At 37.2% G+C, this 27978-nt stretch overlaps 2 protein-coding genes and 1 long non-coding RNA gene across 9 annotated transcripts; 2 read left to right on the top strand and 1 right to left on the bottom strand.

The window, feature by feature from the left end:
• Positions 1-4156: 4156 nt before the first annotated feature.
• Positions 4157-10335, bottom strand: QS (quinolinate synthase). 7 transcript variants are annotated; one of them, XR_011080607.2, is made up of 8 exons: positions 9321-10335; positions 7758-8042; positions 7293-7508; positions 6999-7178; positions 5940-6452; positions 5506-5667; positions 5267-5429; positions 4157-4712 (listed from the first exon to the last, which is right to left on the bottom strand). XR_011080607.2 is itself a non-coding variant. In XM_068608735.2 (7 exons), exons 1-7 carry the CDS (start codon positions 10233-10235, stop codon positions 5358-5360), a joined length of 2343 nt encoding a protein of 780 aa, XP_068464836.1. In that variant the 5' UTR covers positions 10236-10335; the 3' UTR covers positions 5096-5357. The 7 variants fall into 7 exon arrangements, 4 of the variants coding, with proteins under 4 accessions (XP_068464836.1, XP_090155698.1, XP_090155699.1 ...); XR_016519175.1 differs by having other exon boundaries at positions 7758-8053; positions 9321-9461; XR_016519176.1 differs by lacking the exon at positions 9321-10335 and adding an exon at positions 8326-8440.
• LOC137807893 (uncharacterized) lies at positions 10083-11056 on the top strand. The gene is made up of 2 exons (XR_016519177.1): positions 10083-10217; positions 10301-11056. It is a non-coding gene; the product is annotated as an uncharacterized LOC137807893 (long non-coding RNA).
• Positions 11057-13568: 2512 nt separating this feature from the next.
• Positions 13569-15655, top strand: LOC150028862 (uncharacterized). The gene is made up of 2 exons (XM_090300156.1): positions 13569-14412; positions 14517-15655. The coding sequence occupies exons 1-2, from the start codon at positions 13569-13571 to the stop codon at positions 15653-15655; spliced, it is 1983 nt and encodes a 660-aa protein (XP_090156282.1).
• The last annotated feature ends 12323 nt before the right edge of the window (positions 15656-27978 follow it).

Genomic DNA, 27978 nt, shown 5'->3' with positions numbered 1-27978 from the left:
TTCTACAAGCTTAATACGAGTTGTTAATTAAGTCACACTAACTTCGACAAATGTCTCTACAATATTAGCTAAGGAGATAAAAATATTTTTACTAAGAACATGATTAACTCTGTTTTAAACTTTTAAATATTAAAAAGGTAACGCCTTAAAATCTGGGACAAGTCCTTAAAATAAGAGGCTCATGATGGGTGTTAAGGCAATTAACATTGTTTAATTAGTGCGTGTTAAAGTTGAATAGCATGGTTATGGATGTAGTATTTGTGTATGATTAGGGTCTTCCTTGGGGATATGCATCTGCTTTTACTTTCCTCTGTTAATATTATTAATTGCAATTCATACGGCCCAAGAGAAACTGACTTTAAGATTATGGCTATGAAGCTACCTCCACCCACCAAAGCAACTTTAATGGGACCATACCTAATTATTCTATTTTATTTATACACATTGCCAACACTATCATCAATGGGGAACCACACTCACAACTTCTTATTATACTCTTCACTCCTTTTTTACTCCATCTCTTTACATCATAATAACCTTCTCATCAAAATCTTATCACCATCTTTTAATCTCTTCATTTTATTTTCAGATTCTTAAGGTTCCACACTTAATTAATATTATACTATATTAATTAATAATTAAAGTTGCACATAAAATGAGAATATTTGTAACCATATATTATTTCTCTTTGATACTACTACTAACTATTTCTTAAACATTAGATCAGGAATTTAGGAATTAGAATATAAAAACTTCCCTATTTCTTTCTTTGATCTAACACACCAAATGGGGTGCAAGTGTGGGCTAATCCCATCTACCGCATCTAATATTTGTCTCAAACACGTTTATTTATTGTTAAAAAAGTTATTCACTTTTTTAAACATATACATAAAGTTTTTTAGTAGGACAAATGAACAAATAAACATATTTGTGAACTTAATAATAATATTATTCAATATAATGGATAAATAGAAGTGAATTTAATGTGATAATAGATATTTTGGATCTTAGTTTGTGTGTTAGAAATTATATGATTGTGTGGTAATATGTATTTTTTTATTTTATTTAGATATCATTTCTCCTTCAAGATTAATAAAGAGAGATAAGGAACAAATTTATCTTACAAATTAGTATTAACTTTATATTTTAATAATAGTTATATATACTTGTTTTAAATATTCAAATTTCATGAGAGTTGAATCAAATATTCACATTAAAAAATTGTAATGAATTATAATTTACAAAATAATAAAATTTTCGAATGTTTAATTCAATTTCATGACCGTAAAAAAGAAACAAAAAATTGTTAAGCAAAAATGACAAATATTATCAAAAAGACTTGATCATAGGAAGTTCGGACTTAAGTCCACGAAAATTTGCTAACTACACTATGCTTGCACTAAGTGGATTTGAGTTTTCACTAAATTCGCTTAGTGAAGGAGCAAAGGCTTAAGCGAATTTGGAGGCAGAAAGTACCCCAAAATTGCATCCAAATTCGCATCGACGTAGGGGTGAAAGCGTTAAGTGTTGACAAAATGTGTTACGCAAATTTGACCCTGAGAGTACCCTTAAATTTATATTGAACAAATTTTTCCTACACTGAGCGAATTTGACAGAATTTGCAAACTAAATTTCAAACTTGAATGAGAAATCTAACCTTCCAGACAACTCAAATTCATTTTTAAAGTTGCATCTAAAGCTTATTCAGTCCATTCAAACATTTAGTTCAACAATACAATACAAATCAACCATCAAACATTCAATCCAACTCATTCATCCATCAACCAAGTCAAAACTTACTTTATCTAAATTTCCAATCTAACCTAGATAATTCCAATTTATGGACTAATTTATATAAGTAATTCTAAAGTTCTATCAAACACATTAACTTTCCTTACGTGAATCGTTTGTTTTCCAAAAAACATTTTATAACCTCATCTTTGCGGTTTGTATTAACTTCAAAGTATGAGAATATAGTGCAAGTTATCTAAACATATCATAATTTTAGTTATGATATAATAAGTTGAAAGTTTCACTTTTCTCAACTAATCGAACTAAGTTTGATGACTAAATCCTCGATAAAAAATAGAAAAACAAAATATCTTTATAGTAAATAGAAGTTTACGATTTAAAAATATGGAGAATTGTAGGATGCGATAAAATTTTAAAATAGATAAAATATGAACAACAAATTTTAGAAAAAATTAAGAGAATAAAAAATAGAATGAGTAATATATATTTTATAACAAGGAAGAGGTATCCTGTTACCATTAATGCATTTTAGGGTAATTTTATTTACACTGAAATATTTTACAATAAAAAGAAAGTAAAATATAAAATAAAATAATTAAAGTGAATCTTTTATTTCAAATGATGACTTCTTTTACGCAAGGAACATAGTTAACTAATATCAATTGTTGGTCAAAGGAGTCAATAATCTAATAGTGTGCCCACAAATCACCATTCACGAGAGTGATTGAAGGGTGTCTATTCTGTTATTATGTTGTCCCTTCAAATTTAATCTTTCTGTACCAAACTATTGTCCAAATTTCTGTAAATTGTAAGAATCAGAGAAGGAAACGAGTCAATAACTTCATAATAAGAGAAAAATATTGACTTTTTCTTATTAAAAGAATTATTCTTACACCCTCCCAAGTTCAATATACGTTAATTTGCTATTGTTTTTACTCTAACTTTTTTTTCGAATTTATTTAGTAATACATGATATATTTCATTATCTTTAAAATATTCTCTATTTTGTATTCAATTATGTGAATTATATGAGGTCAAAGTGATGTCGAAAAAAAAAAACTCAGTGTTATTTGAGAATTGGGATTTTTGCGTGGGTCGTGAACGGTGAAAATTCATTTGGTTAATTATAAATGTTTTTGAAAAACAAATTATCCTGTATTTGATTTCAATTGAACACTTTTTCCACAAATACTGTTTTAGTGAGATAACTTCTTTAGACACACTATTTTAATTTTTTATAATTAATTTTTTTTAAATATTTTATTTCGTATTAAAGAACTTTGTCATTTAAAATACATTTTAATGTTTTTTTAAATGATAAAAATTATGAAAATGACTTTTTAAGTTGATGAGGAAGTTCCCTTTCTCATGCATATTATCGAATGCTTTAGATAAATTTACACTATTCATGTTTTAAGCTCATGTTTAGTGACACATTTAACATATTATTTGTTTTAGTTGCTAAACATTTCATCATTATTTTGTTTTAAAAATATTTCAATGAATTAAGGAAATAAATGTTTATAATTTATTATTGTTCTAAATTTTCATGTGAGACTTGAGTATATTGAAATCAAGTTTGGTATTACGAGTTTATAATAAAATAATAAATAAATACTTTGTTCTATATCTTAATAGTCTCGTATAATTTAGAAATTGAGGTAAAAAATAATTTAAATAATAAAATCATAGGAGATAAGGTGTATATTAAAATTTTAAATTTTGCATAGTTTAAATGCAAACTTAAACCTATCTTTACCTTTTTCAAGATATAAATTATGATAAACTTGATTTTGCGTATTATTTTTTTTTTTATAGATGATCTCTCTTCATATTGTCTAGTGTGAAGATAGTAATCAGCTGTTAGATCCTCTAGTGTCTTTTACACCATCTAGCCTAGTTGTTCAATCTATTCTTACTACATCATCTATGTAAGTGATTGCTTATTTATCTTTTTTTATTTTATTTTTTTATTATTACTATTATTATTATTATTATTATGCAGTTTTCATTCTTATAAAAATATTTATTTTACCTCTGTTAGTGTTACATTATTTATTTGCGTAAAATATCTCTTTTAATATCACATTATTTATTTAAATCAATATACTATTAAAGTTAGAAGAAAAACCATATTGGACCAACGTGAGTCTAATCTAAAAGAAGAAAATAATAGTTTATATTTTTTTTTAAATAAAGTAAATGAACTCTTTTTAAAGAAAAAAAATATGAATTATAATAAAGGTAAGGAAAAAATAGTCATATTAAAAAAAAACAGTTATTGATATAATTTTTAAAAATCAACATCAATTTAAATTGTTCGAATTGTTTTAAATAATAATAAAATAAAGGAATGACAAAATTGAATCTTGAAAAGATTAGTTTTTGGCTCAGTTTAGGAAAATTGAGAAAAAAAAATCCAATTACATTAGTGTGTTTATTCCTTAGGATGGTAAATCCATGAATATACAATGTGAATAATGCTAATCACTAATTGAAATAGTAGTGTAAAATATTTAATGATGTACTACTATAGAGGAAATATTTGCTATTTTGCCACAAAAAAAATATCGATACCATGAGTGCGGTTTATATTGCGCTCAAATTGATTTCATGTTTATATCACAATGGTGCACCATCCATACCATATTCCTTCTCCTTTCCAAAGAATTGGAGCCTCATTGTGGACTACCATACTACAATCTTTCAATCTATGTCGCCATTGTCATCCTCCTAGTTCACTTTTAAGGTAACCTAATGATCAATCATCTTCGTAGCAAGATAATGGAAACCACCATTCCAGAAACCCCTTATAGTTGAATAGAACACCAGTCACTAGGCTAGCAAAATGGAGGAGGCACAATATTTCTTCCCTACACATGACATAGCGAATTGCAAAATCCCAGAGACCAAAGACAACACCTTGGCTTTCAACGCAGCATGAGCCCCCTCCACACCCTCTGCCAAAACCATGAGAATGATTGAGGAATCGATTACAAAACCGACTTAGGGAAATGAGAAAGATAAGACTATGATACTTGTGGAGGAATGTGATGGCGAGAATGACAACACTCATAGTAATAAAGAAAGCCGGTTATCTGGTTGTTGACAGAGAGGAAAAGAAGGGAAAAAAGGCCACCGCCAAAAATCACCAAAATTAGTTCAGATATGGAGAAGAGGAAGAATTTGGTCTGAAGGATGTCTTATAATCATGTGATAATGATATTAATTTAGAAACTCAATTGCGATTCATGATAGACCACATATCATGCTAATGTACCTTAAAATCCATCCTGTAAAAACTTCAAATGCATATCTAAATGGGTATTTTGTGCAATACTACTTTGCTCGCTCAAAACATCATATGTCCTGTACGATCTTTTTTATTAATAAAAGAAAAAAAAAAGCAGGTGTAATTTCATTTATTTCTCTATATCGGTATGACTATATTATGTAATCTTTATCTAAATAATATATATTAGATACCATACAACAACAAAGACCATGAACGAACCTAGCTTTTGCAGCAGTTGCAACTTGGAATTGCTCACAAGATAGCAGCACAAATTTCGGTCTTCAGATCACATTATTGTTTCACTAGTTTATCAAATTGACCGTGTACTTTCTCGAGGGTGAAGAATCTGGTCAACAAGAATCTCTGGAAGCTTTTTAGTAGCCTGTGCAAGTATCAATACGTGAATTCAAAGCACATGGTGCCACTCAATAATATAGGAAATATACCAAGAAGCTAACCTGGAAGTTCCGCATGTGCAAAATAGGCTCACATCCAACATCTGCCACTGATTTGCCATTTGGTGTCTGTAGCTTAAATCGCTCTGCCTTGTATGCAGAAAGAATATTTTCTTCATCAGGTAAGTTATGGCTAACCTTCAGGAGTGAGCTGAGAGAATTCATCTGAAAGGTTGAAGATACAATCAGATGACAGCTTGCAAGAATTCTTTTTTAAGAAAACTAGTTACAATCCATATAAAACCCACCTCGATGAGATAAATGATAGAACTAAAGTCTTTCATTACATTTTAGAAATAAACCTATAATGTACTTAATGACCAACCAACTATCGTCATTTATGCAACTGCTATTCAAGATCTTGTCACTCTACGAGAATATCTCAAAACGGGTTACAAACTGAGCTAACCATATGTAAAGCAAACGACAAACTCTACCTTCATGTATGGACAAGATGCACAACCACCATGAATGGAACAACCCTCCCCACTAGCTATTCCTGGTACCACGGGAAGTATGATATCACCCACTTTGGCAGAATGAACACCAGAGGATAAACTTGAGGATGTTTCTGAGATTGAGTCGGAAGAAACTGGAAAGACTATTTCAACAGTAACTTTTGCTTTTTCAGAAGAGGACTTCGCAGGCTCCAACAAGCTACGAACTGTAGCAACAATTGAAGTCACCATCCCAGATTCTGTTCCTAAAACAAATTGGAGATGATCATTTATATTTCTATCCAAAGCTTCCTGAACCCGATCCTTTATGAAAGTCAAAATATTCTGAGTGGAGCCTACTACGCCCATTCCCCTTCTCTTTGCTTCCATCGCCAATGAAAACATCTCTCCAGGAACCTCTAGATGAGCAGTGAGAAACGCATCACAATACATTTCTTTTATGTTCTTCACAACTTCATGGCCAAATAGATGGTGAACAATGCATGTTCCATCCTGGCACCAAGTCAAAAAAGAATATATAATCATGAAATGAAGTACAGAACCATAGATTGCTAGTACTAGCCTACTAAAATAAAAACACTTAAACCAGCAGATTATAAGCCAATACAATACAAGCCATATTTTATACAAGGAAAATTCAAATTTTTAAAAAAAACTGCAGAAAATAAAGAAAGACCACAACAGTGTCAAGTGCAGGCACTGGTAAATTTCTCTCAAAGTGTAATGTCGCATAAAACCCAACACCGGGAAAAGAAAGATGAAATTATTTAACAAAGCATATATACCAACTTATGTGAATGAAATTATGAGAGGGAAATGTACAATAAGAATGAGGTATCATACTAACTTACTGAGTATATCATTGACACGTGGAAAAATAGTTCACAACAAAACGTTTTCACTACAAACCAGCATCCCAAAAGGATAAACAGAAGATCTCAATCAAATGGATTGACACAACATGTAAATGACGCACATCTAATTCCAAATGAATTAGATTCTTTCCTGGAATTTTAAAAAACGTGCTAAAGATCTTACCTCAAAATAGTGAAGTCGAGGTAATAATGATCTAATAGAGTCTTGGTTGTGCTCGGGATGTATTGTAGCAATCTCTTCATCAGTCATCTTTGTCATTTGTTGGAACAATTCTTTAATGTTTGCACCCATGTAAGAATCAGGTCCATACCATATGCTTAAATCTGGAACTTGAGCAAATGCCTGCATGAGTATGGACCAACAAATTATTTAAAGAAACAACTAAATGGGCTTGGTGATGATCATATGATCATTACAATGTCAAAGAGGAATAATAAAGGTTTTTATTTGACCAACCTGTAGAATAGTCTGGACAACATTTGATGAAGTACAGGTTATTGTAGGAACAAGCTCATGAGCAAATGCCTTTGTCTCTAACTTAGTGTTAATGTATATGACGTGCAAAGACGTAGATCTGGAAGCAGCAGAAAGATATTCCATGTAAGTAGGAGTAGCTGCAGCATCAGCCAGAGAACAACCAATTTGCTCATTTGACATCCGATACACACCAACCTGCAAGTAATTATCCGAAGAAAAATTAAGGGCTAAGGATTAACACACAACCCAGATATTGAATTTTACTAATATGGTTTACTGCAGCACATATAACCTGCTTCATACAAACCATTCACCAATGTTTATAAATAGGAAACTTAACTTAATAGAGGCTATCTTCTAGACAGCCTTCACTTATCATTACATATTTCGCCTGCTGATGACTATCTTCAAAATAGAAAACACAAACACAAGAGAAATGCATACCTCACTAAAACCAGCTTGATCAAGGATGGCACGCACATTTTCTGACATAAAATCCACACCTAGCACTGTTATGAACTGGCATCCAGCTTTTGCCATTTTAACTGCAGTATCTGCCATGACCAGTGAATCAGATATATGGATATGAGGCCATTGCTTCTGAGCAGCAGTTAAAATGCCTTGGACCTCAGGATCCATGTAAAAGTGTGCAACAACACCAATGTTCTTCTCCTTCAGCACATTGACTAGTTCATTAACTTTTAACTCATTAGGGAACAAATATTTTGCCTGCAGTGAAGCTAGAACAAAATTAGGAGAACAATGCTGTCAGGTCATAATTCCAAGAAATTATGGCATTTGTGGTGGGCATAACAATCTATAATGATGTGAAGTAAACATGTCCTTTCAGAGAAGAACTACTTGAACAGATAAAGTAAGCATATGACAACGTTTTAAATTGAAGTTCATTAACAAAAAAACAAAAAGGAAAAAGAAAAACTCCCAAAAATTTCTAAAAGCCCAAATTGTGTGGACAGTGAGTAACAAGTTAGTGTGTACAGCTTAACAGTACCTACATACATCACCATCCTTGGTCTTTGGTTGACATGTCATTCACATTGAAGTGCTCAACTTTGAGAAAAAAATCTCATGAAACTAAAGGACCACCAAAGAAATGCGCAGGAAGTTTTGGTACAGTAGGACTTTCATCAAACACAAATTTGTACGCACAAAAGTGTGTTATAAAGATCTTAAGATGATGTTGTTCTTCAATGCAACTAATTAATAGTGAAGATATAGCAAGTAGAAAGACAGCTTAGCAAAACATCTGAGTCACAATTCAACATTTTGTCTAGTTGATGTGTTGGATGCACAGTACAAGAAATTTTGGGTGAAAGAAAGGGATGAAAGGAAGGAATAGAAAGGTTGGGGTAGATAAGGGCCAAAGGAAGAGGGAGAAAGAACTATATGTAATTTTATTATTTAACTATTTTTATTAAGAATGATTAAAATTTGCGTCTTGCATTTCATCTTTCCTTTTTTGGTTATGTGATTAATACTATATTAAATAGAGATTGTCCAGTAGTTATTTTTTTAACAAATCAAAAACACTTTGGCTAATAACAGCATGTATCTAACTATAAGGGTAGCAGCATCCGACAATAAGACAAAATAGATTCAAACAAAAAAAGTGGAGCAATGATATTCAGTTTACACAGTTAAATTCATTTCACACCTAAACATAATTTTTTATTCTAAAAAAACAGTAGTTGCAGATTAGTTATTTTTTAAGGGTGTCAAACTTTATTCAAAAAAGTCCTCCACCTTTTGATGAGGATCAGATCCTCGCGATAACAGAAGGAAGCCAACACTCACTATAACTCTCCACAATTCTTTACTTTTTGGACGGTGTAAGATTTTGTTAGACTGTGTAATCACTCCCAGCCCCAGAAGCAACAAATTATGCAAAAATAAAAAGACAAGAAAAAAAGCAAACAAACACAACATATGTGATTGCATGAATTCCAGAGAGTCAGAATTGAAAAAAAAGAAAGAAACGGTGCTAACCTGGGCTTCAGCGTAGCTACCCTTGGGAAAAATCCCATGAGAGGTAATAACCAAGGAAGGAAAAGGCTCAAAGGGAACCTTCCCTTCCCTCTGAGCCACCAACTGCTTCGTCCTCTTCTGCATGCTCACCAGCACGTTGTGCCACGTGTTAACCCTCGACCGCCCACTTCCTCCCGGTAACCCCACATTCAAACCAACCAAATCATCGGTGCTCACTTTCATGACCTCATCCGGCTTCGAACCATCAAGCACCCACACCAGACACGCGCAGAACCCCCTCGTAATCTCTGAATCACTGTCTGCAGCCACCCGCACCTTCCCCTCCTCGTCGATCCCCACCTCCACCCACACGCGCGAGGTGCATCCCATCACCCGGTTTGAGTCGACCCGACTTGACTCCGCCATAGGCGACATCTCCGCCGCGAATTTAAGCAGGCGCTTAACCCGCTCCTTCGGCTCCCGCAGCGACTGGAACTCCGCCGCGACGTATTCGAGCTTCGACGGAACGACGAGCTTCGAGGTGATGAGCGCAGAGCAGGAAATCACAGGGTTTGGTTTGATCGAACCTGAACGTCGTCGGAGGCATTTGAAGGATTTAAGTAACGGAAGGTGTTGTTTGAGGGGTTGGACGGTGAAGAGTTTTCGGTTGCATGATGTTGAGAGGAAAAAGGAAGTGGAGACAGTGGTGTTCACAGTGGCAACGGCCATGGCTAGGTAGTAGGAATGCGTGGAAAGGGTTGAATTGGAGCGAAAGAGCGAAAGGATTAAAATAGCTGCAAAAGTGGGATTGGTTGAGAAGAAAGAACATGAAGAATAAGTGAAGGGAATGGTTGAGAAGAAAGAACATGAAGAATAAGTGAAGGGCCAAAGGGGTGATTCCTTGAAGTGTATGCATAGGTCCACCCAGTTTGTCATTTCTTACTCTTTTTTCTCAGTCATTATTGAGCACATACGGAAGTTTTTACACGTGTCGTTCACAGGTTGTTTGAAAAAAAATCAATAAAGCAAAAGTACCAAAACAAGAAAACGGAGACACAAAAGAAACACAGGCACGTGTACATCAGGTTTGCTCAATGTGAACACAGTCGTGGTTCCTTCATTCTTTTCTCAGTCAAGCCAAAATTGAAGTGCCGAAAGAAGGTAGGTAGTATATTCTGTATTTTCGATTTTGAATCTTGAAATCTGATTTCAAGATTTGTTTTGTTCATTCTTTTCTCACACAATTAAAAGCAAAACACACAACCACTCTTTTCTCACGTCATATGTGTAGATTTCCTTTTTAGCCAAAATGGAATGCTGAGAATTTGCAGCTTTGCAGTGAGATAAAGTAGCTGATAAGTGTATTGAATTTTCGAATTTGAAATTTGAAATGTCATTTGAAATATGATGAAGTTTGGAGTTCTTTTACAGTATTTGTATGTCTAGTTTCTCAGGTCAACATTTCTACATCCAGTGTTTTTGCTTTCATGAAATACAAGAAGAATGAAAGGGGTGGCGTTTGTCTGTAGTGTTTGATAAGCAAATCTGAATTTGTTGAATGTGGATTCAATGTAGCCATCTCTATGAGGCCAACATGTATACTTTTGAAATCATAGTTGTGATTCTTTGTATGCATTATTGAAATAGTATATTGTGTTGTAATATTGTAAATGTATTATTCTGTTTTGAATGATCAAATATATGTTTTTAATGATCACTCAAAATAATTTAATTAATAAAATAATGAAATTTTAATATTCTTTGTTTAAATTCTGTTTCATTGCGCTATCCAAAATCCTAGTCGATGGCTTAGAATTGTTCTTAGTGTCTAAATATGGAGGAACTCTACTAAGAAGTTCTGATCTTAAAATACAAGTTTTCACTTAGAATGGCATGGCTAATAAAAGTGACACGTTGCATGATTGCTTTAATACTATAGAAAAAAGATTCTATTTTACCACTAAAAGACTATATAATTAGATGTTATAAGAGTAACTAAATGACCTTATGTGAGTTGCTGTCAACTTAGTGAAACTGAAAGAAGAATGTTTGAGAAAAGAGATTATACTATTACTATGTCAATATTCTGTTCACACCTATTGTTAGACTGTATGTATCTAACCATGCACCTTAATTGCCAGCATCTTCAACTTCTTTTTGTCAATCACAGTGTTATATATATTTATTTCCGTGTACATTAGTTTAAATCTATGTCAACACTAAAACCAATGGTAGAGCTCTGTTCACCTTAGTGGTACTATAGATATTGTAGAATATAGGAGGAGAATATTGTTGCACTAACTTATGCACCCACTTGAAGAGAGAGAGAGAAAGAGGTGAATATTTCATTTAGATAAGTGATATGCACCATTCTATAATCCTATTCTAATTCATTTTAATTTCACTTTTTTACATGAAATATGAAAACAAAAATACCATTTCTTCATATCATCATATATTGTAGCAGGTGAATATATCATTTCCTTTCCCTTAACTTCATTCAATTGATGGTATACTATGACTCTTACAAGTGGTGACATATTTTTAGGCATAATTTTCTAATCAAACAATGAGAAAATAGTCCAGACATTACAGTTTGTTAACTTTTATAATGAGTACTTAAAAATAATACCAGAATCTTTACATAAACTCTTCAATGCATATTTGAGATATTTAAAGATCTGATCAGGCCAACATAGGCAAATGTTTTTGCACTTGCAAAAACAACAAAAAGTGAATAAGGTATGGGAGAAACATCTATTGGCAACATTCGTCATTTCAATAATGCAATATCTTTCACAGGTTACATTACACTAGTTAGTGAAGAAACACTTCAATAATGCAATGTCTTTCACAGGTTACATTACACTAGTTAATCAAGAAACACTTCTACCTTTCATTCGTTTGACAAAACATGTTACTTGAATGTCCTCCAAATTTCTTTTACTTGAATGTACATTTGAACAGAAAACATAAGTGCAGGAGTTGCATCCGACATAAACTCCTTGACTCCCACTTTTCCTAGACAGGAATTATATTCTTGGCTCTTTTTTAATACATTATTTTTCCCTATCCTAATGCTTGCATAGGCTGGACAACCTGCACCTGGTGATGGTGGAGGTAACCATGTGAAAGATAGCATTTTATATTTATCATCAGTTTTGTCAAAAAGGACATTTTTTATTACTTTCTTATAAATTGGTGGTTTAGTTTATTGTTTTACATATATTGTCATATACAGAAACGCTGCAGCAGTCAGCATGAATATTGGTCCACAGTAGTCGCGGATGCATATACAACACCTACAATCGAAGGAGATGAATTTAATATAATTACTTAGTTTTTTTGGTCATGCCCTTTCGAAAAGCGAGTCTCAAAAAACAGATTCCTCCACAAGCATAGTTTTTTTGGTCATGCCCTTTCGAAAAACGAGTCTCAAAAAACAGATTCCCCCACAAGCTTTGCAAAGCATTCCTAGAATGAACTTCATTCATAGTTGTTATCGTAAAAGTGTGATTTTATGGCATAAGCATTAATATAGAATCGGTTCTCTGGATTTTGCTAAAGGCTGCCACGGCTGAGCGTGATTTTGAAAGGAATCAGCATCTGTAATTAGATATCAGAGAATAAATATTGAGGCAAGCAAAGAACCACGTAACTTACTTGCATTATGCTACATATCTATTGATAATTAAACTTTGAAATGAGAAGATCAAAGAAAATATCTTGTACCGGTAGGCACCGAATGACCGAGTGATTTACGTCGAGTAAACCTAATTAAATCTAATCAAATCCACTACGATTATTTCGCGTGAAGTGGAAAGCGGTAACGATGACCATTGACTAAGTCGAAGCATGTCCTCTGGACCACTCCCCTAATTTTCAGGACACCATCAAGCACGACCCAAGAACCACTAAACATGTCTCTAACCATCAACTGCCTGACCCAGATGGCCCAGGCCCAGGTCAACCCATAAAAGGAACTTCTGGAAGGAAAAAAGGTACGTTTTTCAGATAATCAGGAAATTCTCACGGAGAAAGATCGCTCACTTGAGCGTCGGAGCACAATCGCAGGTACCCCTACCGGCCGACCGAGGCACGCGGAGAAGAAGGAGACTTGAAGAACAGGACAATTAAGAGTGAAGCAGACACCTTGTATTGACGTGGATCAACATTACTCAGTCCCCAATATCCATACAGGTACAATTGGCGCCCACCGTGGGGCCGAGTAATCACTATTCCCAAACCTAGAGGAACCAACCCTCAAGGATGGGTTCAACGACGAACAACAACAATGATACTGCCACGGAAGAACATAGGACGATACTCCAAACCCTCCAGATTCAGATGCAGGAGTTGCTCCAGAAGGGAGCCATTGATCAACTACGTCAAGAGGAAGAGAAGAAAAGACAGGAAGAGGAACGCCAACGGCATGCAGAAGAGATAGCTCAACTGAAAGAGCAGAACAAAAGATTGATGGAAAGACTCGAGCAATCTGAGCGTGAGGGACATTCACGTGCGCCTTCTCCACCACCACTCCAGTCAGGCACGAAGACAATAGCCCAAACAATAGCCCAAACTATACCTCCCACATCACTCGTTCAGCACACCCATCAGAGTGTAAAGCAGGTAACCCCAAACAGGGTAGCAAACCCGAGAGGCCATCCGTTCACTGATGATATCATAGCCACTCCTCTCCCTGACAAGTGGAGAGGCCTAACGATAAATCTTTACGATGGATCCACAGACCCAGACGAACATCTGAATATATTTAGAACTCAAATGACCCTTTACACAACTGATCGGACGGTGTGGTGTAAAGTCTTCCCCACCTCTCTCAGGGAAGGCCCCCTCGGATGGTTCTCTGATCTTCCACCCAATTCCATTACAAGCTTCGACGCTTTGGAATTGAAATTCACCACACAATATGCCACAAGTAGACCTCATCGGACATCCTCCATGTCCCTCCTGAATGTCAAACAAGAAAGGGGAGAATCATTAAGAACATTCATGAACAGATTTAGCAAAGTGTGTATGAGCATTCGTAACCTTAATCCAGAAATAGCCATGCATCATTTGGTCTCAGCCATACTACCTAGGAGGTTCACTGAAAGTCTTATCAAACGGCCCCGTGTAATATGGATGAATTAAGAACAAGAGCGACAAAGTTCATGCAGATAGAAGAACACATTGATTATCATTGAAAGACACATGCAGAGAACGCGGACAGAGGCAAAGGGATTCGTCCCCCCATAGTTCCGACCGACCGAGATCGCCATCGCCCCAACAGGGGTCCCCGCTTCCACAGCTACACTCCCTTGATTGTACCAAGGGGGAAAGTTCTAGACGAAGCACTACAGATTGAATTGATTCCGGCACTAAAGCAGTCGCAAACCCCTCCTAATGCCGATACCAGTAAACGTTGCCAGTACCATCGTAACTACGGTCACACGACCGAAGGATGCCAAACACTAAAAGATAAAATTGAAGAGCTTGTCCAGGCCGGTCACCTCCGTAAGTTCGTGAAAGCTACCGTTACTATATCCAGGTCACCCCAGCGTGATCATGATCCCCGAGAACGTGTAGGACGAAGAGATGACCGAACCCGCGACAATCATTATTGTTCGAACAGAAGGAAAAGAAGCGAAAGTCCGGTTCGACGAACGAGACCTAAAAGCGAAAGCCCTGAGCGTAGGAGCCGAACTAAACAGAAAGTTCGCGCGGTCATCAATACAATCGCTGGACCGGTATCACTCGGCCAGCCCCCTCAAGAGATTAACTACATTGCCGGTGGTTTTGCAGATGGAGGATGTTCTAATTCAGCAAGGAAGAAACATTTAAGGGCAATTCAATTCGTTCATACCTCCACACAACGCCGACCGCACATACCACCAATCACTTTCACCGACGATGATTTCACAGCAATTGACCCATCTCAAGATGATCCTATGGTAATAACTGTGGAGATAGACAAATTCGCAATCGCAAAAGTCTTAGTAGATCAAGGCAGCTCGGTCGACATCCTTTACTGGGAAACATTTAAGAAGATGAAGATCCCAGAGGCGGAGATACAACCCTACAACGAACAGATAGTTGGTTTCTCAGGAGAAAGAGTCGATAAGAGAGGATTTATTGATTTATACACTACATTTGGTGACGATTACCTCAGTAAAACCATCAACATACGATACCTACTCGTCAACGCCAACACATCGTACAATATTTTGCTCGGTCGTCCATCTATCAACAGGTTGAAAGCCATTGTCTCAACTCCTCACTTAGTTATGAAGTTCCCCTCGGTCAATGGAGATATAGCAACCGTGCATGTAGATCAAAAGATAGCACGAAAGTGCTAGGTAGCTAGCCTGAAGGTGGAGCCAACCCGAAGGCTTTATGCCACGTCGGCCGAGCGAACCACAGAGCGAAGAGGCCGGTCGCCAGAAAGACGTTCTAAAGGAAGAGAATCCAGAAGACACTTAGTCGCTTTAGTTGATCTGGATCCTCGATTGGATGATCCCCGGATGGAAGCAGGGGAAGATCTTCAACCCATATTCCTCCGTGACAAAGACCGAAAGACACACATGGGAACGTCTCTCAAACTGGACGACCGAGAGGCGATCGGTAAGACATTAACAAAAAATGCTGATCTTTTCGCTTGGACTGCTGCAGACATGTCAGGGGTAAAACCAGATGTAATTACCCATCGGTTGTCTGTCTATAAAGAGGCCAGGCCGATCGCTCAAAAGAAAAGGAAACTAGGTGAAGAACGGCGCAAAGCCGCACGGGAAGAAACAGACAAGCTAGTTCAAACTGGTTTTATTCAGAAGGCCCACTACACAACGTGGTTAGCCAATGTGGTGACTGTAAAAAAGGCAAATGGAAAATGGAGAATGTGTGTAGATTATACAGACCTTAATAAAGCATGCCCAAAGGACTCGTATCCCTTACCTACAATCGACCGACTGGTCGACGGTGCAGCCGGTCATCAAATCCTTAGTTTCCTTGATGCTTATTCGGGTTATAACCAAATACAAATGTACCACCGTGATCGAGAGAAGACCGCGTTTAGAACGGATTCTGATAATTTCTTCTATGAAGTCATGCCGTTCGGTCTCAAGAATGTCGGAGCCACGTACCAGCGACTTATGAATCACGTATTCCACGACATGATCGGTCGGAACATGGAGGTATATGAAATGAGAAGTCCCAGCGGACTCAAAGAGATTCAGAGAATAGTTGGTCGTCTTACATCGTTATCTCGGTTCGTACCTAAGCTTACTGAACGAACGAGACCCATTATAAAACTTTTGAAGAAAACGACTAAGTTTGAATGGACAGATGAATGCGAACAAAATTTCCAACAGCTAAAAACATTTTTGTCATCCCCACCGGTCATCCAGAAACCGAACGCACGAGAACCCATTGTAGTCTACCTAGCTGTCTCCAATGAAGCAGTGAGTTCCGTTCTAGTACAAGAAATTGAAGCGGAAGAACGACCGGTATATTTCATCAGCCGAGTCCTACACGACGCGGAGACCCGATACCAAATGGTCGAAAAAGTTGCCTTAGCTTTAGTCATTACCGCACGACAGATGCGGATGTACTTCCAAAATCACAAGGTTATGGTTAAGACTAACTATCCCATTATGAAGATTCTCATCAAACCTGACCTGGCCGGACGAATGATAGGTTGGGCAGTCGAACTGTCAGAATTCCATATCGAATACCAACCCAGGGGGGCCATCAAGTCCCAAGCCCTTGCTGACTTCACAGCAGAGCTCACTCCCTATCCGACCGAAGAAACTCCCAGATGGACATTATACGTAGATGGGTCATCGAACAGTCGTTCGTCCGGGGCGGGAGTTGTACTTGAAGGACCAGGAGAGATCGTTATCGAACAAGCCATGAAGTTCGAATTTAAAACTTCCAATAATCAGGCCGAGTATGAGGCTATAATCGCAGGTCTACATCTGGCGATCGAGTTAGAGATAACAAGTATAACTTGTAAGAGCGACTCTCGTCTAGTCGTCGGACAACTCACAGGGGAGTATGAGGTAAGGGAAACGTTACTTCAACAATATTTTCATTTTGTGAAAAATCTTGTAGACAGGTTCAAAGAAATCTCATTCCAACACGTACGGAGGGAAAATAACACTCGGGCGGACGCTCTATCAAGATTGGCTACCCTAAAAAAGAAAGGTGTCCACCGATCGGCCATACACGTGACCCTTGCTAAACCAAGTGTCGGTACCGAAGAATGCATGGCGACCGACACGCAACCTAACTGGATGACTCCCATAAAACAATATCTGACCGATGGTGTATGCGATTCACACTTGGAGAAAATAATGAAACTACAAGCCGCCCGATACATACTCATTGGCCAAGATCTTTACAGGAGAGGGTACTCCCGTCCCCTCCTAAAATGCCTTAGTCCAGAACAAGTCACCTATGTGATGACCGAGTTACACGAAGGGATATGCGGAACCCATTCAAGAGCACGGACTATGTCCGCCAAAATTCTAAGAGCTGGATACTACTGGCCGACCGTGCAGGGAGACTGCACCGAGTACGTTAAAAAATGTGTGAAGTGTCAGGAGTTCGACACCTTATCACACCAAAAACCAGAACACTTGCACTACATCCTATCCCCCCTGGCCATTTGTGAAATGGGGAATGGATATTATCGGACCTTTCACACCCGGAAAAGGGCAATGCAAGTTCCTGTTGGTTGGCATAAATTACTTTACCAAATGGATTGAGGCCGAACCATTGACAACCATCACCGCCCGTAATGTACAGAGCTTTGTATGGAAAAACATTGTCTGCAGGTTCGGCCTACCTCAGATCATTATCACAGACAACGGTCGACAATTCACCGACCGAGGGCTAGCTGAATTCTATGAGAAACTCCATATCAAACATATAACGAGTTCGGTCGAACACCCTCAAACCAACGGTCAGGCGGAAGCAGCCAACAAAGTTATTCTCAATGAGTTAAAAAAGAGACTTGGCCCGTCCAAGGGAAACTGGACTGAAGAATTGTTAGAGGTTCTATGGGCCTATCGTTGTACTCCCAAATCAACGACTCAAGAAACACCTTACAGCCTGACGTACGGCACAGAAGCCATGATTCCGGTCGAAATCGGCGAGCCTTCATTGCGCCGACAGACATTAGACTTAGACTTGAATAAAGAAAGTCTACTGGTCGGCCTCGACCTCATCAATGAATTAAGAGACAAATACAAGATAAGGGAAGAAGCATGCAAAATACGAGCAGCACGAAGGTATAACTCGAAAGTGAAGCCACGAAGCTATCAGAAGGGAGACTTAGTTTGGCGCATGCGCAGCGACGCTCGGAAGGACGGCGGAAAGTTTTCAAGTAACTGGGAAGGACCATTCCGCATTTCTGACGCAGCAACAGGAGGAGCATATTACTTAGAATATTTGTCAGGAAAATCTATACCGAGAACGTGGAATGCCACGCATCTCAAATTCTATTACAGTTGATGAATGAATTTAGTGCACTCTTTCCTCGCTCGGTTGTTTTATCCCTAAGGAGGGTTTTCTACCGAGAAGGTTTTAACGAGGCACTTTAAATTACCAACCTTGGTCAGAAATTAATATTTAGATTATTAATCAACCGTTCATTCGGTCGGCACATATAACTAAGGTTATCCGAATTATAACTTAAACGTTATCCGAATTAATTAACCGTTCATTCGGTCGGCACATATAACTAAGGTTATCTGAATTATAACTTAAACGTTATCCGAATTAATTAACCATTCATTCGGTCGGCACATATAACTAAGGTTATCTGAATTATAACTTAAACGTTATCCGAATTAATTAACCGTTCATTCGGTCGGCACATATAACTAAGGTTATCTGAATTATAACTTAAACGTTATCCGAATTAATTAACCGTTCATTCGGTCAGCACATATAACTAAGGTTATCTGAATTATAACTTAAACGTTATCTGAATCAATTAACCGTTCATTCGGTCATCACATATAACTAAGGTTATCTGAATTATAACTTAAACCTTATCTGAATCAATTAACCGTTCATTCGGTCAGCACATATAACTAAGGTTATCTGAATTATAACCTAAAACGTTATCTGAATTAATTAACCGTTCTTTCGGTCAGCACATATAACTAACGTTATCTACCAATTTTGGTCAGAAATTAATATTTCGGTTATTATCAATTAACCATTTCTTCCGAACGGAATATATAACCAAGTAATCATTAGTCAGAAGTTAATAATCTATTAATCGTTCGTTTGATCCGATTAATATACGAAACACCATCAGTGTTATCATTAACCATGTCACTCACCAAATTCTTCATCAAAGTACCCGCCAACCAATCGTTCGGTCATAAACCGCGTGTTAAAAGGAACATAAAAACAAATTCGATAACAAAAGGTAAAATGGTTCGAAACACGTCACAAAGCAGTAAAATTGTCATTAGCCCACACCCCGGGCTCAGGTAATGGAAATGTCAAACGATGTCAAGGGTATCATCCGGTTGCACCGACTCCTCCGACTGTATAGTGTCATTTCCACGAGACATCTCAGCTACAGGATGGATGGTTTGATCATTCTCTTCGGCCTCCTCATCCCCGAGAGGCATCAGACGGCCATCCACAACATCCATGTTCAAGTCATACCGCTCGTCGTCGGACGGTACCCCATGGAAAAAGGCAACCTGACGGACGCCTTGTCTGAAGGATTGTTCATTAATGCTTAGCATGAACCCTTGTAGTTGTTCAACTTGGGCAAGGAGAGATTCTTTCTCAGTAGCCAATTTTTCTTGTTCTTTAATAGCTTCGGCTCGTCCAACCGTGACCTCATTCAGTGTAACCCTCAAGGTCTCTTGCTCTTCCCTAGCCAACCGAGCATCGTTCCGGGCCTCGTCCACAGCCTTTAGAGCATCCTTCAATGAAACGGTCAATTCACTAAGTTGCGACTTCAATTTGGGAATCGACACCGTCTTCACTCTCTTTAACTCATCCCCGATGGCCCTACCTACCACGGCCGCACGACACTGCGGCTCAACCATTTCTTCAATTAGATCCAAGGTGGGGATGGCTGCTAGGGTATCCTCATCCTCGGGGCGCAAGTCATATTGCATGGTAGGGGCCACCCTGACGGATGACCCCAGCATACTAGTAGGACTGCCCGACGAAGATCGAACGTCAATGCGGGGTGCCTTCGCCGGTCACCCCCTTTTCTTACCTTGAACGGGAGCGGCCACAACTTCGACCGGAACAACCTCCTGCTCGACCGGCCGTGGCACAATCCCAACGATGGTGGCTATCTTGCTTTTGTTTGCCTGCCTTTTCAAACTGTTCATGTATTTTTTCAAACTTGGATCCATGCTCACAACAATATCTGCAAAATAAACACGAAGGTAAGAAACACTACGCGGCTAATTGAACGACCGAAAGAAGAAAGAGCTCACCATTTAGGTCCGCCCACTGCTTGGACGACCCGTAAAGGGCTATCAGTTCCTGCGTAGGAAGTCTACACGGTAGTTGATTCACAACCTTCAAAATTTCTTGGTCGATGGGAGACAAAGATTCCCAAAACCGATGGTCAAGGGAGGTGGGTTTCTCCGTCTGGAATGGAAATTTTGTGCTCCCATCGGCATTATAAAATAGGTCCCGGCCTTCCGGTTCAACAAACACTTTAAAAAAGTAGTCCTTAAAATTCTTATAAGTAGTAAAAGCGGCAAAACATACATTACCCGGACGACTAGACAATGACAACCAACCTACTGGGGTACTCGGGTAGGTGTTGTAATAGTATAAAAATGATTTGGTGGTCGGCGTGAGGCCAAATATTTTGCAGATAATTCGAAAGGCTTGTAAAATGGCCCACGAATTAGGGTGCAACTGGGTCGGTGCAACATTCAAAATCTTAAGAACGCTCATGGTGAAGTCATCGAAGGGAAAACTTATATGCAAGTGGGAAAAGAAAGTACTATACACAAAGAAAAAGTCGTGAGGAGCATTCTCCCGACCGTGACAGACACGGTCGGTCACACCACACATATCAACACTCAGTGCCTCAGTCGGACAATCTGGTGCTAGAAAATTCTTATGAACAGCAAGAAACCCATCTAAGTCGTCCGAAAACTTCATTTTACTAGGGATCTGAAGGACAGACGGATCAACCCAATCATAGCTTGGGTCGTCCAACGACTGACTCGCACCACTAGAAGCAGTACGGGTCATCGACGAATCTACAACATTCGAAGACTCTACAGAAGAAGGCATGACTAACCTTGAATGAAGAAAATGACACGGGCAACAAACTCAGCACTCGGCGATCGAAACAAGCAATGTGAAACTGAGAGCAAGTGAAATTCAGAAACCCTCAAAAGTTCAAATGAAGCAGTATTTATAGGGCGAGAAGTGAGAGAAGAAAACCCCAACACTCGTTCAGCACCGTCAAATCAAACCCAATCCAACGGCTAAGTGCATTGGGCAAATGAAACGACACGAGATCCTCACAGTTGAAAGCATCACGATGGGACAGCCCCTCGAAGTCGCGACCCTGCCATGCGTCACATCTCTGCCACGCATTTAATAATGCCAGCTAGCAAGCACCAACCCAAAAGTTTCGTGCATCTTATACGACTCTTCGGTCATCCACGCCCTCGAGCCTGGGGGGCTAGTGTATCGGTAGGCACCGAACGACCGAGTGGTTTACGTCGAGTAAACCTAATTGTACCGGTAGGCACCGAACGACCTAGTGGTTTACGTCGAGTAAACCTAATTAAATCTAATCAAATCCACTACAATTATTTCGCGTGAAGTGGAAAGCGGTTACGATGACCATTGACTAAGTCGAAGCACGTCCTCTGGACCACTCCCCTAATTTTCAGGACACCATCAAGCACGACCCAAGAACCACTAAACATGTCTCTAACCATCAACTGCCTGACCCAGATGGCCCAGGCCCAGGTCAACCCATAAAAGGAACTTCTGGAAGGAAAAAAGGTACGTTTTTCAGATAATCAGGAAATTCTCACGGAGAAAGATCGGTCACTTGAGCGTCGAAGCACAATCGCAGATACCCCCACCGGCCGACCGAGGCACGCGGAGAAGAAGGAGACTTGAAGAACAGGACAATTAAGAGTGAAGCAGACACCTTGTATCGACGTGGATCAACATTACTCAGTTCCCAATATCCATACAGGTACATATCTATATATCACAAGATTTAAAACGAAGAATAATATATCATGTAGCCTAAAATAAAATAAGATTAAGTTGGAGGGGAATTTGTTCTGGTTGGCAAGTGGAGGTGCATTTGGGCCATAGGAGAATAAACTCTTTTCTTTTTGTGAGTACCTAAAATATATTCAAAGCATGCGGCAACTTGTAGGAAGCAACTTGTAGGAAGAATGAGTATATAGATTCTTGAAAGCAAGTGTGTTTGCATTTGATAATCCATACAGATAACCCACTGAGATCATAGTGGGTTCAAGATGATGATCATGATGCTGCTGCCTCATTGACATAGGCTCTTTAGAACCTTTTTCTTAAATTCACCCAAATATATATGGACTTCTAAAGCTATAATTAAATAGACTTGGAGTTTCTCTTATATACTTTTACATTTTCAATAAATCAAAACCTATCATTAACATAACGTTTAAAATATCTTTAATTATGATTAAATTTAACAAATTTATCTTGCATATAGTAATTTGTAATTTCCTCATAGAATTGAATTATTGAATATTGGTGGAGACACGTTCCTATATTGTGGATGCCAAATAGTTTCAAAAGGGAATATCTGAGGCAAACGCACCAACCCAACTAGTAATTGTTCACACAAAGGAATCAAAACTATTCGAGTGTGAATAGAGCCCTATAGAAACATTTTTTCAACGCATTTTACTAATTAGATACTATATATACAGCCACAAGCAATGATTCCTTGTGCGAAAATGTAAAGATTATAAAGACTAACAAAGTATATCCTTCGTATTAATTATATCAAAGCAAGGGATGTAATTTCAATCACTACATATCAACCCACTTATTATTAAATTCACGACACTATATATATAGAGATAACTGCGTATGGGGCTTATATTGCATGTGTCATATTGTTAAAGTGATTTATTTTTTTTATGTGCAATGAATTGGTAAATTAGAAGTGGTATTTCTGTACGTTTGCATAAAATATACTATTTTTCAGCATATCGATACATATTTGTGTTATTTTCTTAAAATATGTGTTTGATTAAAAGTTTATATTAAAAACATAACTTCAAAAATATAACATTAAAAGTGCTATATTTAGAAGGAAAAAAATACACATAGTAACATATAATAAATCTCTAAATAATACAAATAGTGACCAATTCAAGAAAAAAAATTTACACATGTCAACACACTATAAATCCAAAAAATAAAATAAAATTGCATTTAACTAAAAGTGAAGTGAAACGTGACACATTACGAGAAGTACACATATCCTTCTTTTAAATTTACTTTGCCTTCTTCTCTCACTCGTCCCAACTCTCTCACCTTTCTTATTTTTTCTTTCACCCTCTCTCATTACTCTTCTCTTTTTCCCTATTCTGAAACCTTCTCATACCTCGCCCTCTCTCACGCTACCCTTTGTCGTATATTTGACATGACAATCCTAACAAAAATTATCATTAATAATTGATATTTTTAAAATATCTTTGAACTATTTTTTACGACAATTAATGGAAAAATTAGAATTTGTCACCGAAAAGTGCATATAATATAAGGAAATTATATAAAAAGATGGTAAGAAAATGAAGATATTTTATTTACTTGTGTATTTACACAACTCCATGTACATGAAATATATGCAAATGTATGGAGACTTTCACTCTCCAAATTACAAGCCAATTATGTAGGGATCTACTAATTATTATTAAACTAATTGCATATAATTGCGTATAATTTGATAATTTGATGTCGCTTGATTGTCACAAAAAAATTGAGTTGGCAAGTTACATAGCACCTTTAAGTCATGCAACAGATATCACAACCAAACTATCTCCAAACAAGTATTGTCGCTTGATAGATAATAGAAGAATCAAGAAAAATGCAATACCCAGATACTGATCTCCTAGTTGTCTGACAACCTCCCAGTCTGAGTCGCAATAAGTTGTCAATGTCAGATTGTTCTCGGATGACAATAGCAATCCTTGTCCCGATGATCCTTTGATGTACTTTAGGACTCAAATTGTGGCATCCCAATGAGGTTTCCGTGGAGTCTGTATATTGACTTAGGGTCCGAAACGAAAATATTATGTCAGGCCAAGTAACCGTTAAGTATATCAGTCGTCCCACAAGTCGTCTGTATTTGAATGGATCCTTTAATAACTCTCCATCGTCCAGTGTGAGTTTTAGGTATTACTCCATTGGAAATTTGTTTGGACGAGCACTTGTGAGTCTTGTATCCTGCAAAATATCAAGAACATATTTTCTTTGTGACATGTAAATATATGCTTTGGAATGGGAAAATTCAATCCCTTGAAAATATTTTAAGTCCCGAAGATTTTAATGCTAAATTGTTGTAATAGACCCGTCTTTAGCACACGAAATTTCTGTCAAATCATTTCTTATAAAAATAATATCATCCACATAAATCAAAAGGGCAGTAAATGATGAGTTATTTTTTCTTGTGAATAAAGAGTAATTCGTCTTGAACGTTGAAATCCTGCAAATTTAATCACATTAGAAAATGTTGAAAATCATGTACGGGATGCTTGCACATCTAGCTGGTGAATAAACCAATTTCTGGCTGCTGCAATGGTGAGAAAACACCTCAAAGTTGTTAATTTTGATGTTGGTGAAAAAGTTTCAAAATAGACATCTTTAATCTGAATGTACCTTTTGCAACAAGGCGCACCTTATATATGTCAAGGCTTGCCATGTGAGTTGTACTTTATTTTATAGACCCATTTGCATCTGATGGGTTTCTGTCTGGCGGGTAACGGTGTCAAGGTCCACGTTTGATTTAGCTGCAAGGCGTAAAGCTCTTCTTCCATGATTTTTTACCAATTTGGATCAAGGATAGCTTGGGCATAAGTGTGAGGTTCTTTGGTGGCTGTGATGTTAGCAAGATATGTATTATGTGTAGAAGAAAATCGTGAATTAGAAAGAAAATGATGCATAGGATACCTGGTTCCATTTGGCCAGTCTTGGGCAGTGGTCGAATGATTGGCTTGGGGGTCCTGTTACGTAGTCTTGAAGCCATGAAGGTGAGGTTGATGTGCGACTAGATCGTCAAACAGGAAGGTCGGTTGGAGAAGGTTTGATAATGGGTGTCAGACTTCCTGGCGTGGGAGAAGAAGGTTGGTCTGCTGGAGGTTTAGGTACATTGTGACGAGTAAGAGAAAAATGTTGGTTTGCTGGAGGTTTAGGTGCATTGTGATGAGTAGGAGAAGAAGGTTGATTCAGTGAATGTTGGACAGGAGTGGGTAAGTCAATGTCAATAGCAGACAAAATATCAATGGAGGTAAGGATTGCGGTTGGAACTATTGGCAGAATGGGAAAACACTTACATGGAAGGTGACATCCCAACTTGTAAAAAAAATGTCTGCATCTATATCAAATAATTTGTATCCTTTTTTATTGAGAGGATAATCAATGAAGATGCATTGTCGAGTGCGCGGATCAAATTTTTGCTTAGGTGAAACAGCAGTCGCATAACAAAGCAACCAAAAGTTTTTAGGTGAGAAAGTGAAGGTGGACGATTATATATCATCTCAAAAGCTGATTTATTTTTTAGTAAAGGTGATGACAAGCGATTAATGATATATGTGGCGGTTAAAACACATTCCCACAAAATTATAATGGTAAATGGAACTGAAATATGAGGGTTCGTGTTGTGTTTAAAATGTGTTTATATTTGCGTTCTACTACTCCATTTTTGTTGAGAAGTGTAAACGCAAGTGCGTTGACATTCAATATTTTTTTGAGAAAAAAATTACACATTAAAATAAATTTCAATTCGTTGTCAACGCAGATGGTTTTAATAGATGTTTGAAATTGATTTTGTGCAAAAGTAATGAATGATTCTAAGAGTTGTTGTATTTCAGACTTGTGATTCATAAGAAATAGTCAAGTACATCTAGTATAGTCATCGACTATAGTGAGAAAAAAAACGTTTTCCATAATGAGTTGGACTTTTATGAGAACCCAAATGTCACAATGAATAAATTAAATGGGGAATGAGATTTTATTGTGCTTAAAGGAAAGGTAGTCTTGTTTGTTTAGCTTTGGAACAAATACTACAATTATTATGAATGGAAATTAGATTTTTACTGAGGTAGTAATGAAGATCCAAGTTGTAGACGCGCTGGAGAAAGATATCTAAGACGTTTGTGCCATAAATCAGGGTCGGTCGAAATTTGAGATGTGTGGGCTAGGTTTGGAAGAGGGGACATATAATATAGGCTTGTGTGTTGTTTACCTGAGTCAATCATCCTACCTGTAGCCAAGTTCTGCAAAAGGCAACCATGTGGAGTAAAAACGACACAACAATTTAGTGAATTGATTATCTTATTAAGGAACCTGAGATTTAAATTAAAATAAGGAACACAAAAAAAGAACGTATCTTTGAGAGTGATATTGTCATTGAATTTAAGTGTGCTCGTAGATCAAATGGACGCAGTTGTGGACAAATTAACATTTGGAATAAATAATGATGAAATGTGTGTGAAAATTGTGAATAAGATGCAATGTGATTGGTTGCTCCGCTATCCAAAATAGATGGTTTTGTAAAAACAGAATTAATAGATGAGTTATGGACAAACAGACCTGCAACTTTTATAAACGTGTCATTTTTACCATTATTGTTGAGCGAGTAAACCGCCTTTATCAATGGTTGAATTTGATGTGAAGCCTTGTACCAAGTTTCCATCAGACTCGTTACTAGTTTTTGTCAAACATGATCTCTTATCTAGGGTATAAGAATAGAGAGACTATCATAGAACCAAGATCGGTGCTTTGATACCATATAAGAAGATGGTAAAAAAAATAAGATAAGATTTCTCTCTTGTGTGTATTTATATACATAACTCCCATGTACAGTAAATATATTGTATGAAGACTTTTTCTTTTTCCAAATTATACCTAGTTATATAGGGATCTACTATGATTCTATCGTACAATAACATAATGTATAATAATTACATATAATAATTACGTATAATTTAATATGTTAATAAAGACTATTTTTATTAAAAATTTAATCTGACTATTTTTAATAAAAAATTATATATTCAAAGGACCTAACTTAATAAATTGATAATACCTATCCACTTGCAAATAATACAAAATTAGTATTACATAATATGAGTCTGAGGAGTAGTAGTTCAGCGAATTTATTGTTGTTGGGTTCGGAGGCTTGAATGAGAAGAAGAAGCAGAAGTGTGATCGTAGGGTGTGATTCGCAGGGAGAAAGTGGGAGCACTAGCACCAGCTCCTTTCTCTCTCGCACCCAAACCTACGTGCTCTTATTAATTAAGCAGCAACAGTAGCTCTGAGGTTAGTTTAGTTTAGTTGGTGCCATGTTTTTGAAATTGGATATGAACATCGTTTTTTCCTCTTTTCTTGTGTTGCCTCTAAGGAGAATATTGAAGGAAGCAATTGTGGAGGA

This window comes from Phaseolus vulgaris, chromosome 3 (genome assembly GCF_051622355.1).
Source record: "Phaseolus vulgaris cultivar YP4 chromosome 3, ASM5162235v1, whole genome shotgun sequence".
Taxonomy (NCBI): domain Eukaryota; kingdom Viridiplantae; phylum Streptophyta; class Magnoliopsida; order Fabales; family Fabaceae; genus Phaseolus; species Phaseolus vulgaris.
The sequence above is the reverse complement of the archived record's forward strand: the minus strand, read 5'-3'. Positions and strand labels throughout refer to the sequence as shown.